Source organism: Hyla sarda, chromosome 2 (assembly GCF_029499605.1).
Source record: "Hyla sarda isolate aHylSar1 chromosome 2, aHylSar1.hap1, whole genome shotgun sequence".
Classification (NCBI taxonomy): Eukaryota; Metazoa; Chordata; class Amphibia; order Anura; family Hylidae; genus Hyla; species Hyla sarda.
This window is the reverse complement of record NC_079190.1, coordinates 370,971,051-370,986,688: the sequence shown is the minus strand read 5'-3', so window position 1 is coordinate 370,986,688 and position 15,638 is coordinate 370,971,051. Positions and strand designations below refer to the sequence as shown.

The window sequence follows — 15,638 nt, the reverse complement described above, 5'->3', positions numbered from 1 at the left end:
CACCTGTCCTGGACGCCTGATATATGTGAACCCAGCCTTAGTGAGGTCTTACCTTGCTTAGGTTTGCACATTTTTAAAGGGGTTTGCAACTTTTTTCATGCCTTTGTGCGACTTGGGTGACCACCTTTGTTGCTCCAAAATACCGGCCATGCTAATTTGCATAATTAATTAGATATTTGTGACATCACATTAATCCCCCCCTCTGATCCCCTGTGTCATAATCATTACAGTTGATTCCCCCCGTGCCATACTCTTTTACTCATTTTCATTGATCTCCCCCTCTGAACCCCATATCATAACCATTCCAATTGATTCACCCCCCCCCTTTTCACTGATCCCCTTGTGTCATAACCATTCCAATTGATTTATCCCCCTCTCCCACCAAAATTCCTGTGCCATAACCATTTAACCATTTCAATTGATTCCCCCCGATGCCATACTATTTTACTCATTTCAATTGATCCCCCCCCATGCCATACTATTTTACTCATTTCAATTGATCCCCCCCCCCCCACTGAATCCCCTGTGCCCCCGCTACCTGTTCCTACTTACCTGGCCTGTATGTCTTTAGCAGGCTCAGGTGAAGCATAAAGGCAGCTGGCAACTTCTCTTGGCACCAGCTGGCTGGTGTTTTTTCTACAAAATTATTGGCAGAGGCATTAAAATACCGACTGTGCCAGTAAAATACCTGCTGGGTGGCAACCCTATGTGCGACATAGCACTTCATACATTCACAACCACTGTAAAGTGAAAACTGAAAGCTGCTTAGGTGAGGCTGTTTTCTACTTTACTTTGCTACCCACAAAAGTCACAAAAAATGATACATCTCCCACATAGTATACTGATGTCTACTGATGATACGCAGTGACACAAGATCTTTTCCGGTATAAGGCTTAAAGGATAGATTGGGGGGACCCGACTCCTGGACGTTGCCGATCAGCTGAGGTTGCAGTGCCCCAGTTGACATCTCTTGAATGCTTCCAGTGTTCTCCCATTGTTTGAATCATTGGAGTCCCACTGGTTGTACCTCCAGATTTCCAGATCCTATCTTATGCTGCCACAGTCCCTGTAGTGTAGAGACATATGTTTTTTCCCATGTATGTATATAAAATGACTTATTTTCCCAGCTCCAGATGACAGTTGTTTTTACACTTATTTTTGAATCCACAACATTTAAAAGGGGTACTCCGCTGCTCAACATTTGGAACAAACTGTTCCAATTGCTGTGGCCGGCGCACGAGCACCTGGCGCCGGCTCCAGCGTTTGGAACCGTTTGTTCCAAATGCTGATCAGCGGAGTACCCCTTTAACCCCTGGTGAACATCTCAATAGGTATAAAGGTGTCTAGCAAGACATATGGTAAATCCCATTGTTCTTTAAAGTTGTTTCTTATTTATTCTATAAAAACTAAGCCCCTCGGGCAGCGGGTTTGACATTGTAGTAATATGACATACTAGAACTTACTTATAGTGCTGTAAAGACATTTTCCTACTTCCTAACCATGACTAGCAACATTTCAAAACAATACCCTACGAAGAGACGCATGCACAAAGGTGCTAGACAGTAGAGATTATTGGGCACTAGTACCATAAGACAAAGAAAATTGTATCATCTACTTTCTCTCCCTCTCCGAATATATACATGCGTGTGATGTATATAGTGCAAATAAAGTAATCTCAAAACATATGTTAACTTTGTAAAAATATTAGTGATTATAATATGTTCATTGTCATATTAAATGAAACCTTTTCTTGGTCTGTCACGATACTCGTAGAATGTAACATTGACAATCATCTATTAAGAATCTGCCATATAAATCAGTGCAAACATTCATTAGTGCAGATTCTACAGTATTCAGAATGAACTTACATGTTGTTCAAGGATAAAGAATTTAAAATGCTACTTAAAATGCTACTTATAGGTTCTACTATTTAGATTGTGAGCCCCAATGGGAACAGAGACTACCTATGTACAGCACTACGTAATATGTGGGTGCTATAGTCTAAAGGAATTATAATGATGTTAGGAACATAATGTTTAACAGCTCAAGAATAAAAGTTTCAAAAACATTAATTGTTTCATACTTTTTTTTAGATAAAAACATACTTATATTTACAGGCAGTGACACAGTGGGTAATACGTGCATTATAATAGTATATATTATAGGAATATTTGCTCACCTTGGTGCGGATAACAAGTGGTAGAGGTAACAACAGCAGAGGTGTTGCAAACAGAATTAAAAACCTCTTGTAGCTCAGAAGATGCTTCATACATGGTGCCATCATATGGTGAAGCAGATGGAATAAAAAGAGGATTTATGAATCCAAGTTCTCTGTTGGATTCCAGAAGGTGAAGTGTTCGCGAAGTGTTCTGAAGATGTGACTCTCCTAGGGTTCCTCACATTGATATAGTGCAGAGGTAAATAGTGGGAGGTAATCAAGGTGTGTTTTGTAAGATCTTCTGTCAAGCTGCATTTCCAAGGCAAGGTCACAGTCCAAACTCACTATACAAAATGATGGGTGGAGTGAGTCCTCCTGTCAAGCTGCCTGGATCACAACTGCAAAAGATAAATCAGATGGTTAGGTGGCATAAGCTTCATTGGGCGGACACCTAGAACATGGCATAAGACAACTGTTCAACTGTTGGGACATTCTACGCAGCCCGGAGCCAGCACTGATAATATTTGTTTAATGATGTGGCTCTAAAGCTTTACGCCTACTCTTTGCTATTGTCACAGAAACTGAGAAGAAGTTACGCTGGGAGCTTTCAGAGTAATCCTTGGATCAGAATGAATAACGCAATTCTCTGATTCTGTTCTCTATTGCCATCTGCTGGGGAATATTAAAAGTGAACAAGACAAATGAGAATGTTCGTAGAAAATATAGTACGTTTTATGGGAAAATTATCACTTTATATATCTGTTGTTCTCTATTTACCATTTTAATGGAATATACAGTAGCAGATTCACATGTGACAGGATGGCTGCAGCTGTAAGAAGCTTATCCCTATATACATTTTCTATGCTTCACTTAAAGGGGTACTCTGCTGCTCAGTATTTGGAACAAAGTGTTCCGAACGCTGCCGGCACCGGCTTCAGCTTTCGGAACAGTTTGTTCCAAACGCTGAGCAGCGGAGTACCTCTTTAATAATTCCCCTTCAATTCCCTAAAATAAAATTAGAATTATTTAAAATGTGTTATATTTTTCCCAGAAACGGTAGATTAAACATGCACATGGTCAATTCTATAAAGAAATATAGCAGACCTGATGAGTCATATTTGAATATACTATAGTAATAAATCATCCAATGAAAAAAATTTATTTTGTATTATCTTGGTCCAAATTCTAATATAAATAGATAGATAAATAGATATGAGATGGATAGATAGATATAAGGTAGATAAATAGATAGATATGTCTGAGATAAATAGATAGATAGATATGAAATCCTTGTTTTTGTGTAGATATGAGATAGATAGATAGACAGATAGATAGATCGATATAAGGTAGATGGATAGATAGATAGATATGAGATAAATAGGTAGATAGATAGATCGATATAAGGTAGATAGATAAATATTAGATAGATAGATATGAGATAAATAGGTAGATATGAGATAGATAGATATAAGGTAGATAAAGAGATAGATAGATAGATAGATAAATAGATAGATATAAGCTAGATTTTCTTTTTCTCACAGCCGGACCCTCCTCAATCTCAATACAGTGATCTAGTCACATACAGGTCCCAGATTTAATAGATAGGTAGTCAAGGATGCACCACAAATTCTGAGACACTTTTACATTGAAATGGGAGACCAAGTTAGATTGCCAAAATCAAAGAACACTGAGCGCTCCCTGTGTGGAATCAATATGGAATAACGGTGAAGGAGTATTTGTAAAAGATTTGCTCACCTGGTTCAGTTGTGCTAGAAAGGCACAACGCTCACAAAGGTGTATTATCCGAAAGACTGCAGCGGCTTCCCACGCCGACTCGCGAGCGCGACGATATGCAGGAGGAGAAGCTAGGAAGGTGGAAGCTGATGTTACGCCGAGCGCTCCGGGTCCCCGCTCCTCCCCGGAGCGCTCGCTTCACTCCCTCCGCTGCAGCGCTCCGGTCACGTCCTCTGACCCGGGGCGCTGCGATCCCGCTGCCAGCCGGGATGCGATTCGCGATGCGGGTAGCGCCCGCTCGCGATGCGCACCCCGGCTCCCCTACCTGACTCGCTCCCCGTCTGTTCTGTCCCGGCGCGCGCGGCCCCGCTCCCTAGGGCGCGCGCGCGCCGGGTCTCTGCGATTTAAAGGGCCACTGCGCCGCTGATTGGCGCAGTGGTTCCAATTAGGGTTTTCACCTGTGCACTTCCCTATATTACCTCACTTCCCTTGCACTCCCTTGCCGGATCTTGTTGCCTTAGTGCCAGTGAAAGCGTTCCTTGTGTGTTCCTTGCCTGTGTTTCCAGACCTTCTGCCGTTGCCCCTGACTACGATCCTTGCTGCCTGCCCCGACCTTCTGCTACGTCCGACCTTGCTTCTGCCTACTCCCTTGTACCGCGCCTATCTTCAGCAGCCAGAGAGGTGAGCCGTTGCTAGTGGATACGACCTGGTCACTACCGCCGCAGCAAGACCATCCCGCTTTGCGGCGGGCTCTGGTGAAAACCAGTAGTGGCTTAGAACCGGTCCACTAGCACGGTCCACGCCAATCCCTCTCTGGCACAGAGGATCCACTACCTGCCAGCCGGCATCGTGACAGTAGATCCGGCCATGGATCCCGCTGAAGTTCCTCTGCCAGTTGTCGCTGACCTCACCACGGTGGTCGCCCAGCAGTCACAACAGATAGCGCAACAAGGCCAACAGCTGTCTCAACTGACCGTTATGCTACAACAGTTGCTACCACAGCTTCAGCAGTCATCTCCTCCGCCAGCTCCTGCACCTCCTCCGCAGCGAGTGGACGCTCCTGGGATACGCTTATCCTTGCCGGATAAATTTGATGGGGACTCTAAGTTTTGCCGTGGCTTTCTTTCCCAATGTTCCCTGCATCTGGAGATGATGTCGGACCTGTTTCCCACTGAAAGGTCTAAGGTGGCTTTCGTAGTCAGTCTTCTGTCCGGAAAAGCCCTGTCATGGGCCACACCGCTCTGGGACCGCAATGACCCCGTCACTGCCTCTGTACACTCCTTCTTCTCGGAAATCCGAAGTGTCTTTGAGGAACCTGCCCGAGCCTCTTCTGCTGAGACTGCCCTGTTGAACCTGGTCCAGGGTAATTCTTCCGTTGGCGAGTATGCCGTACAATTCCGTACACTTGCTTCAGAATTGTCCTGGAATAATGAGGCCCTCTGCGCGACCTTCAAAAAAGGCCTATCCAGCAACATTAAAGATGTTCTGGCCGCACGAGAAATTCCTGCTAATCTACATGAACTTATTCACCTAGCCCCTCGCATTGACATGCGTTTTTCTGAAAGGCGTCAGGAACTCCGCCAAGATATGGACTCTGTTCGCACGAGGCGTTTCGTCTCCTCGGCTCCTCTCTCCTCTGGTCCCCTGCAATCTGTTCCTGTGCCTCCCGCCGTGGAGGCTATGCAGGTCGACCGGTCTCGCCTGACACCTCAAGAGAGGACACGACGCCGTATGGAGAACCTCTGCCTGTACTGTGCTAGTACCGAACACTTCCTGAGGGATTGTCCTATCCGTCCTCCCCGCCTGGAAAGACGTACGCTGACTCCGCACAAAGGTGAGACAGTCCTTGATGTCTACTCTGCTTCTCCACGTCTTACTGTGCCTGTGCGGATGTCTGCCTCTGCCTTTTCCTTCTCTACAGTGGCCTTCTTGGACTCTGGATCTGCAGGAAATTTTATTTTGGCCTCTCTCGTCAACAGGTTCAACATCCCGGTGACCAGTCTCGCCAGACCCCTCTACATCAATTGTGTAAATAATGAAAGATTGGACTGTACCATACGTTTCCGCACGGAGCCCCTTCTTATGAGCATCGGATCTCATCATGAGAGGATTGAACTTTTGGTCCTCCCCAATTGCACCTCGGAGATTCTCCTTGGACTTCCCTGGCTTCAACTTCATTCCCCAACCCTGGATTGGTCCACTGGGGAGATCAAGAGTTGGGGGTCCTCTTGTTCCAAGAACTGTCTAAAACCGGTTCCCAGTAACCCTTGCCGTAACTCTGTGGTTCCTCCAGTAACCGGTCTCCCTAAGGCCTATATGGACTTCGCGGATGTTTTCTGCAAAAAACAAGCTGAGACTCTACCTCCTCACAGGCCTTATGATTGCCCTATCGACCTCCTCCCGGGTACTACTCCACCCCGGGGCAGAATTTATCCTCTCTCTGCCCCAGAGACTCTTGCCATGTCCGAATACGTCCAGGAGAATCTAAAAAAGGGCTTTATCCGTAAATCCTCCTCTCCTGCCGGAGCCGGATTTTTCTTTGTGTCCAAAAAAGATGGCTCCCTACGTCCTTGCATTGACTACCGCGGTCTTAATAAAATCACGGTTAAGAACCGCTACCCCTTACCCCTCATCTCTGAACTCTTTGATCGCCTCCAAGGTGCCCACATCTTCACTAAATTGGACTTAAGAGGCGCCTATAACCTCATCCGCATCAGAGAGGGGGACGAGTGGAAAACGGCATTTAACACCAGAGATGGACACTTTGAGTATCTGGTCATGCCCTTTGGACTGTGCAATGCCCCTGCCGTCTTCCAAGACTTTGTCAATGAAATTTTTCGTGACCTGTTATACTCCTGTGTTGTTGTATATCTGGACGATATCCTAATTTTTTCTGCCAATCTAGAAGAACACCGCCAGCATGTCCGTATGGTTCTTCAGAGACTTCGTGACAACCAACTCTATGCCAAAATTGAGAAATGTCTGTTTGAATGCCAATCTCTTCCTTTTCTAGGATATTTGGTCTCTGGCCAGGGACTACAGATGGATCCAGACAAACTCTCTGCCGTCTTAGATTGGCCACGCCCCTCCGGACTCCGTGCTATCCAACGCTTTTTGGGGTTCGCCAATTATTACAGGCAATTTATTCCACATTTTTCTACCATTGTGGCTCCTATCGTGGCTTTAACCAAAAAAAATGCTGATCCCAAGTCCTGGCCTCCTCAAGCAGAAGACTCCTTTAAACGACTCAAGTCTGCCTTTTCTTCGGCTCCCGTGCTCTCCAGACCTGACCCTTCCAAACCCTTCCTATTGGAGGTTGATGCCTCCTCAGTGGGAGCTGGAGCTGTTCTTCTACAAAAAAATTCTTCCGGGCATGCTGTCACTTGTGGTTTTTTCTCTAGGACCTTCTCTCCAGCGGAGAGGAACTACTCCATCGGGGATCGAGAGCTTCTAGCCATTAAATTAGCACTTGAGGAATGGAGGCATCTGCTGGAGGGATCAAGATTTCCTGTTATTATCTACACCGACCACAAGAACCTCTCCTACCTCCAGTCTGCCCAACGGCTGAATCCTCGCCAGGCCCGGTGGTCTCTGTTCTTTGCCCGATTTAATTTTGAGATTCACTTTCGTCCTGCCGATAAGAACATTAGGGCCGATGCTCTCTCTCGTTCCTCGGATGCCTCAGAAGTTGATCTCCCTCCGCAACACATCATTCCACCTGACTGCCTGATCTCCACTTCTCCTGCCTCCATCAGGCAGACTCCTCCAGGAAAGACCTTTGTTTCTCCACGCCAACGCCTCGGAATCCTCAAATGGGGTCACTCCTCCCATCTCGCAGGTCATGCGGGCATCAAGAAATCTGTGCAACTCATCTCCCGCTTCTATTGGTGGCCGACTCTGGAGACGGATGTTGGGGACTTTGTGCGAGCCTGCACTATCTGTGCCCGGGATAAGACTCCTCGCCAGAAGCCCGCTGGTTTTCTTCATCCTCTGCCTGTCCCCGAACAGCCTTGGTCTCTGATTGGTATGGATTTTATTACTGATTTACCCCCTTCCCGTGGCAACACCGTTATTTGGGTGGTCGTTGATCGATTCTCCAAAATGGCACATTTCATCCCTCTTCCTGGTCTTCCTTCTGCGCCTCAGTTGGCTAAACAATTTTTTGTACACATTTTTCGTCTTCACGGGTTGCCTACGCAGATTGTCTCGGATAGAGGGGTCCAATTCGTGTCTAAATTCTGGAGGGCTCTCTGTAAACAACTCAAGATTAAATTAAATTTTTCCTCTGCATATCATCCCCAGTCCAATGGACAAGTAGAAAGAATTAACCAGATCCTGGGTGATTATTTGCGACATTTTGTTTCCTCCCGCCAGGATGACTGGGCAGATCTCCTTCCATGGGCCGAATTCTCGTATAACTTCAGGGTCTCTGAATCTTCCTCCAAATCCCCATTTTTCGTGGTGTACGGCCGTCACCCTCTTCCCCCCCTCCCTACCCCCTTGCCCTCTGGTCTGCCCGCTGTGGATGAAATTTCTCGTGACCTTTCCATTATATGGAGAGAGACCCAAAATTCTCTCTTACAGGCTTCTTCACGCATGAAGAGGTTCGCGGATAAGAAAAGAAGAGCTCCCCCCGTTTTTTCCCCTGGAGACAAGGTATGGCTCTCCGCTAAATATGTCCGCTTCCGTGTCCCTAGCTACAAGTTGGGACCACGCTATCTTGGTCCTTTCAAAATTTTGTGTCAAATTAATCCTGTCTCTTATAAACTTCTTCTTCCTCCTTCTCTTCGTATCCCTAATGCCTTTCACGTCTCTCTTCTCAAACCACTCATCCTCAACCGTTTTTCTCCCAAATCTGTTCCTCCCACTCCTGTTTCCGGCTCCTCGGACGTCTTCTCGGTCAAGGAAATTTTGGCTGCCAAAAAGGTCAGAGGGAAAAATTTTTTTTTAGTAGACTGGGAGGGTTGTGGTCCTGAAGAGAGATCCTGGGAACCTGAGGACAACATCCTTGACAAAAGTCTGCTCCTCAGGTTCTCAGGCTCCAAGAAGAGGGGGAGACCCAAGGGGGGGGGTACTGTTACGCCGAGCGCTCCGGGTCCCCGCTCCTCCCCGGAGCGCTCGCTTCACTCCCTCCGCTGCAGCGCTCCGGTCACGTCCTCTGACCCGGGGCGCTGCGATCCCGCTGCCAGCCGGGATGCGATTCGCGATGCGGGTAGCGCCCGCTCGCGATGCGCACCCCGGCTCCCCTACCTGACTCGCTCCCCGTCTGTTCTGTCCCGGCGCGCGCGGCCCCGCTCCCTAGGGCGCGCGCGCGCCGGGTCTCTGCGATTTAAAGGGCCACTGCGCCGCTGATTGGCGCAGTGGTTCCAATTAGGGTTTTCACCTGTGCACTTCCCTATATTACCTCACTTCCCTTGCACTCCCTTGCCGGATCTTGTTGCCTTAGTGCCAGTGAAAGCGTTCCTTGTGTGTTCCTTGCCTGTGTTTCCAGACCTTCTGCCGTTGCCCCTGACTACGATCCTTGCTGCCTGCCCCGACCTTCTGCTACGTCCGACCTTGCTTCTGCCTACTCCCTTGTACCGCGCCTATCTTCAGCAGCCAGAGAGGTGAGCCGTTGCTAGTGGATACGACCTGGTCACTACCGCCGCAGCAAGACCATCCCGCTTTGCGGCGGGCTCTGGTGAAAACCAGTAGTGGCTTAGAACCGGTCCACTAGCACGGTCCACGCCAATCCCTCTCTGGCACAGAGGATCCACTACCTGCCAGCCGGCATCGTGACAGCTGAGACCGCACTGTCATGGAGTTTGGATGATTCCAGGAAATAACGTAAGAATGTTTTATTTATAAAACACAAGCAACATGTTTCAAAACCAGTGGTTTTTTTAATCAAGCCTGATGAAAAATCGGATGGTTTTGAAACACGTTGCTTGCGTTTTATGAATAAAACATTCTTACGTTATTTCCTGGAATCATCCAAACTCCATGACAGCGCGGTCTCAGCTTCCACCTTCCTAGCTTCTCCTCCTGCAAGTTAGATTGTGATCTGCTCTTTCTAATGAATGACCTGGCTCTAGATTTAATAGATATATGCTGGGTCTACTTTACATAGAACTAGATGTCATGGTATGGGTACCATCTGTTCTTCCACAAGATTGGAGGTGATCCCAGCTACCATAGCTTACAGTTCTCAAGAACAACCTGGTCACACAACATCCCAGTTTTGCATGGCCTATGACTTTACATAGAAACAAAGGGGGAGATTTATCAAAACTTGTGCAGAGAAAAAGTTGACCAGTTGCCCATAGCATCAGGTTGTTTCTTTAAAGAAGCCTTCTAATTGGTTCCACTGACACCTACTCATTATCGAGAATGGGGGTTTTCACATGTATCAGTCAGTCTAACTTATGGCAAGAATGTTCCTACTGTCTCTCCCGATCCCTCCATAGACATAAACTTTCAGCTCAGCTGAGCATTTATGTGTTTCGAACTGGACAATTAAAATCCAACATACCCAATATTTATTTCCCCCTATGTCAGTATTTCTCAAGCACGGTCCTCAAGTACCTCCAACAGGTCATGTTTTCTGGATTTCTTTAGTCTTTCACACGTGATATAATTATGGTCAGTGAATCAGGCATCACCACAGTTATATCACCAGTGAAAGACTAAGGAAATCCTGAAAACATGACCTGTTGGTGGAACATGCTTGAGAAACACTGCACTATGTCATCTGTTGGTGGAGAATCAAGAGGAACCCATACAAAGTCAGCTGGGCATGTTGAAATTTGCCCGAATTGAACATTTTTTTTTTTTACTAATATGCATAGGGACTTTTAAATACATACATACTTACTTCAATGATTATAAGAGTCCAAATAGAAAATGAGTCTGACCCAGAGCTCCAATATTACAATTATATAAGGCTTACTTCCATTTCACTGTACGTAGAGGATTACTTCTCCTTTGAAGGTGCAACTTCTCTCTTCACTGCTTTTACCTCATTCCAGCAGTACAGATGTCGATCAAGAAAAAAACCATCTCCATCCACGGATTGCCAGGCTTTGTATAATTGTACTAGAACTTTAGAAATGAAGGAAGTAAACTCCAGCTCGGTTCAGGAACATGTGGCTTTATTCACATCAACGAGGCAACAGGTACAGGGAGGAAGTGACGCGTTTCGGCCAGGTGCTCCCTGCTCGGGATCCAGACCAGGGATAGAGCCGGAATACCTCTATTTTCTCACATTGTACTAGAACTTATCCAGTCCAAGTCTATGTGGAGTAGGAAATCGATGGCCTCGGCAGTGACAACTACTCTGCTCAACACTTTCACAACACAACGTAACTCCAAGTCAATCACACTTCTGTGAAATCACACTGTCCACTCAAGAAGCAACACTGATTGACAATCAATTTCACATGCTGTTATGCAAATGGGACAGACAACAGGTGGAAATTATAGGCAATTAGCAAGAAACCCCCAATAAAGGAGTGGTTCTTCAGGTGGTGACCACAGATCACCTCTCAGCACCTATGCTTCTTGGCTGATGTTTTGGTCACTTTGAATGGTGGCTGTGCTTTCACTCCAGTGGTAGCATTAGACGGAGTGTACAACCCACACAAGTGGCTCAGTTAGTGCAGCTCATCCGGGATGGCACATCAATGTGAGCTGTGGCAAGAAGGTTTGCTGTGTCTGTCAGTGTAGCGTCCAGAGCATGGAGGTGCTACTGGGAGACAGGCCAGTACATCAGGAGACGTGGAGGAGGCCAAAGGAGGGCAACCACCCAGCAGCAGGACCGCTACCTCCACCTTTGTGTAAGGAGGAGCAGGAGGAGCACTGCCAGATACCTGCCAAAGAAAATCCAGCAGGCCACAAATGTACATATGTCCACTCAAGTGGTCAGAAACAGACTCCATGAGGGTGGTATGAGGGCCCGACATCTATAGGTGAGGGTTGTGCTTACAGCCCAACACCTTGCAGGACGTTTGGCATTTGCCAGATAACCCTAAGATTGACAAATTCGCCACTGGTGCCCTGTGCTCTTCACAGATGAAAGCAGGTTTACACTGAGCACATGTGACAGACGTGACAGAGTCTGGAGATGCCGGGGAGAACGTTCTGCTGCCTGCAACATTCTCCAGCATGACCGGTTTGGCGGTGGGTCAGTAATGGTGTGGGGTGGCATTTCTTTGGGGGGCCGCACAGCCCTCCATGTGCTTGCCAGAGGTAGCCTGACTACTATTAGGTACTGAAATGAGATCCTCAGACCCCTTGTGAGACCATATGCTGATGCGGTTCGTCCTGGGTTCCTCCTAATGTAAGACAATGCTAGACCTCATGTGGCTGGAGTGTGTCAGCAGTTCCTGCAAGATAAAGGCATTGTTACTATGGACTGGCCCACCCATTCCCCAGACCTGAATCCGATTGAGCACATCTGGGACATTATGTCTCGCTCCTTCCGCCAAAGCCACATTGCACCACAGACTGCCCAGGACTTGGTGGATGCTTTAGTTCAGGTCTGGGAGGACATCCCTCAGGAGACCATCCGCCACCTCATCAGGAGCATGCCCAGGCATTGTAGGGAGGTCATACGGGCCTACTGAGCATCACACACTACTGAGCATCATTTTGACTTGTTTTAAGGACATTACATCAAAGTTGGATCAGCCTATAGTGGGGTTTCCCACTTTGATTTTATCCAGACCTCCATGTGTTGATAAATTTGATTTCCATTGATATTTTTTGTGTGATTTTGTTGTCAGCACATATCAACTATTACTATATATGATTAGTTCATTAATTCAGATGTAGCATGTGTTATCTTAGTGTTCCCTTAATTTTTTTGAGCAGTCTATATGGCACAAGACCACTGAAGAAAGTGATTGGCTGAAGCTGTCACATTAATGATGTATGTAACATCAATGCCACAGGACCAGCAGGGACCAAGAGAGCAACAGAGGATTTACCTAAACTCACAATATAAAACTACTGATACCAGGGGCATTACAGATTTCAGAACCATTAAAAGTTGATCTCTGTGATGCACCAGGGCAATTAAAAAGAAACAGAAGAAAATAGTATACTGAAAGAGTTAAGAAGTATTGCACTATAAGCATGGACTTTAAGGAACATAGAAAACCCTTAAGTAAGATATTAGCAGAAATAATTTATTCCCATAGGCCATGTGTAATACAGAGATGTTTTAAATGTTCTTAAAGGGATTGTCTGGGATTTCAAGAAAATGTGCTGGAAATGTTGCAAAAAAGAAACCCCAACAATATTCACTGGGTAAGTCCCCAGCCATTTTGCTTTTCCATACTCCCCTATGTGAGCTGTAATTTTTTGTTTGTACAATTTTGCAGTAGATAGGACTTTTTGATAACTATTTAGTCCATGTTTTTTTTTTTAGTATGTTAAGTGACCAAAATAGCTCCTGAGTCTACACCTTACATCCCCACCCAACATTTAACACACATGTACATCAAATGTCAGGGTATATGTCATGATATGGGTGGATTTAAATTGACGATAAAACATTAAAAAAAGAGCAACACAGACTTCCACGAGGCTGCATTGTGTGTTTTTTCTTTTCCATTGCATAGAGGTGTGTTGGTTACGTGTCTATTCACATGTACAGTATCCTGCACATAATTTGATGCTGCAGATTTGAACCTTCATATTCCAATATAAACTACATGTTTGAACATAATCTGCTTCAAATCTGCAGCTTCAAATATGCACAGGATACAAGATTCTCTTATCTGATTAAATCAATATTGAACTTTTTAGCCATCTCTGGAGGAAACCACTGCTCATTACCTGCCTAATACCAACCCTACAGTAAAGCATGGTGGTGACAGCATTACCCTGTGGGGGTGTTTTTTTTTTTAGCAGCTGAAACTGAGAGTGGTCATGGTTGAGGGAAACTGACTTGAGCCATATTAATCATCCCTGGAGATGCATGACAATTGCTTCTGATGGCCCCCATCCAACCTGATAGAGTTTGAGAGGATCTGCAGAGAAGACTAGCAAAATATTTCCAAATCCAGGTATACAAACCTTGTGACATCATCCTCAATAAGCCTGGAGGCGGTAATCCCTGCCAAAGGGGCTTAGACTCAGTACTGACTGAAAGATCTGTATACTTATGTCAATGCAATATTGGGGGAAATTTATCAAGGTATTTAGAGCCTTTTTTTTTTTTTTTTTGCTTCCTCCGGGCACACAAAAAGTCACACGTGCGCCTAAGCACTTTTTTGTGCGACTGTTGTGGGTGAACAAAAAGTTACAAACAGCTTTAACTAAGCAATGAAAGTCGCACGTAGGCAAAAAAAAGTCTTTCCTGGAGTGCAAAAGTCTGACTGTACGTGAGCAAAATTAAAAGTCGCAAAAAAAAAGTCTCACAAAAGTCTTAGCTTCTCAACGACTTTTTTGTTTTGCTTATGTGCTCAAAATTTTTCAACCCCCTGTGATAGTATGATAAATATGTAGCACATAAGCAAAACTAAAGCATAAAAAAATCCCTTCAGAACTTGCTTGCCAGAGTAAACAATGATAAATGTCCCTCAATGGGGGGACATTTATCATTGTTTGCTTTGGCAAAAAAGTTCTAAAGGGATTTTTTTTTGTTTTAGCTTTCTAAAGTTTTGTTTGTTGAGTGTAGAATGATGGGCCATAACAAATAACAACATTTAAAATAGTGAAAGTGTTTGAACATTTTCTGAATTCACTGTATATGTTTTTGGACTTTTTTCGACTTGCCATAGTTCAATAGTAGCACCATTATACTGACTAGAGATGAGCGAATGGAAGCTGACGGATCCGAATTTGTTGCGAATATCATGAAAAATTGGATTTGCAACGAATGCGAATATCGCCGCGATTCTATCGTACGAATCGCTTCATTAAACTCCATTTAGTGCAGTCCAGGCTCCAGCGCATCTAAAATGGCCGATCCACATGTGAGGACATGGGGTAAGGAACTCTGGGAAGGTGGTAAGGCAAGGCGAGAAGGTGGGTAAGCGGGAGGACCCTGAATCCCATGTAGGATGCAGCAAGTCTGATCAGCAGCCATTCACCCCTGTGATGACACATTCCTATATAATCGGCAGCCATATTGCTGCCAGTCACTTCATTAATTACTACAGAGAGATAAGACAGACAGCCTGTGTGTGTGTTACACAGAAAAGCTTTTTTTAGCAGCGTTTCGCCTCCAAGTCACATCAGCGTTCTGGTGGACAGAGACTCAGAGAGCAGTGCTTTTTTTCATTGAAAATGATTTTTACTGCAGCCATTAACCTCCCAGTCACTTTCTTCAGCATTGTATTACAGAGAGGGGCAGATAGCTGTGTGTTGCCTCATACATTTCAACAAGCTGCCTCAACTTCATAAACCTTAGCAGAGGAGGCAGGAATAATTTTTCAGCGCAATTCTGTGTCTTTGTTCCACAACAAATCATCTGATGATTATACTAGTCTGTAGACGGTATAATACCCAGCAGTCCATTCCTAATAGTCTTTGACAGAGTGCAATTTAGTGTTTAGTACACAGCTTTTGTGTGCTCCAACACTGTTGTATACTGCTGGTGTTGTGCAAAAATAAGTTTTTTTAAGTGTACTGTAGCGCATTTTTCTGCCCTCATAAGTGCATACCACATACCTACATCTAAGTAGTGTACTATTTTGTAGCTGTTAATCTGTCAAGGGCCTAGATACTGTGAAAGTCCAGGCAAAAGTAATCACCGGCT

The 15,638-nt window shown here is 45.4% G+C and overlaps 1 protein-coding gene across 2 annotated transcripts in view; it reads right to left on the bottom strand.

Annotated features, from left to right (window-relative positions):
- The window catches only part of SLC13A5 (solute carrier family 13 member 5), a 124,092-nt gene that overhangs the window by 91,701 nt on the left and 16,753 nt on the right, over positions 1–15,638 (bottom strand). For both annotated transcript variants that reach the window (XM_056558409.1, XM_056558410.1), the window contains exon 2: positions 2,180–2,556. In XM_056558409.1, coding sequence (XP_056414384.1) covers positions 2,180–2,284 — 105 coding nt within the window. In that variant the 5' untranslated portion in view covers positions 2,285–2,556. The remainder of the gene's footprint in view (positions 1–2,179; positions 2,557–15,638) is intronic.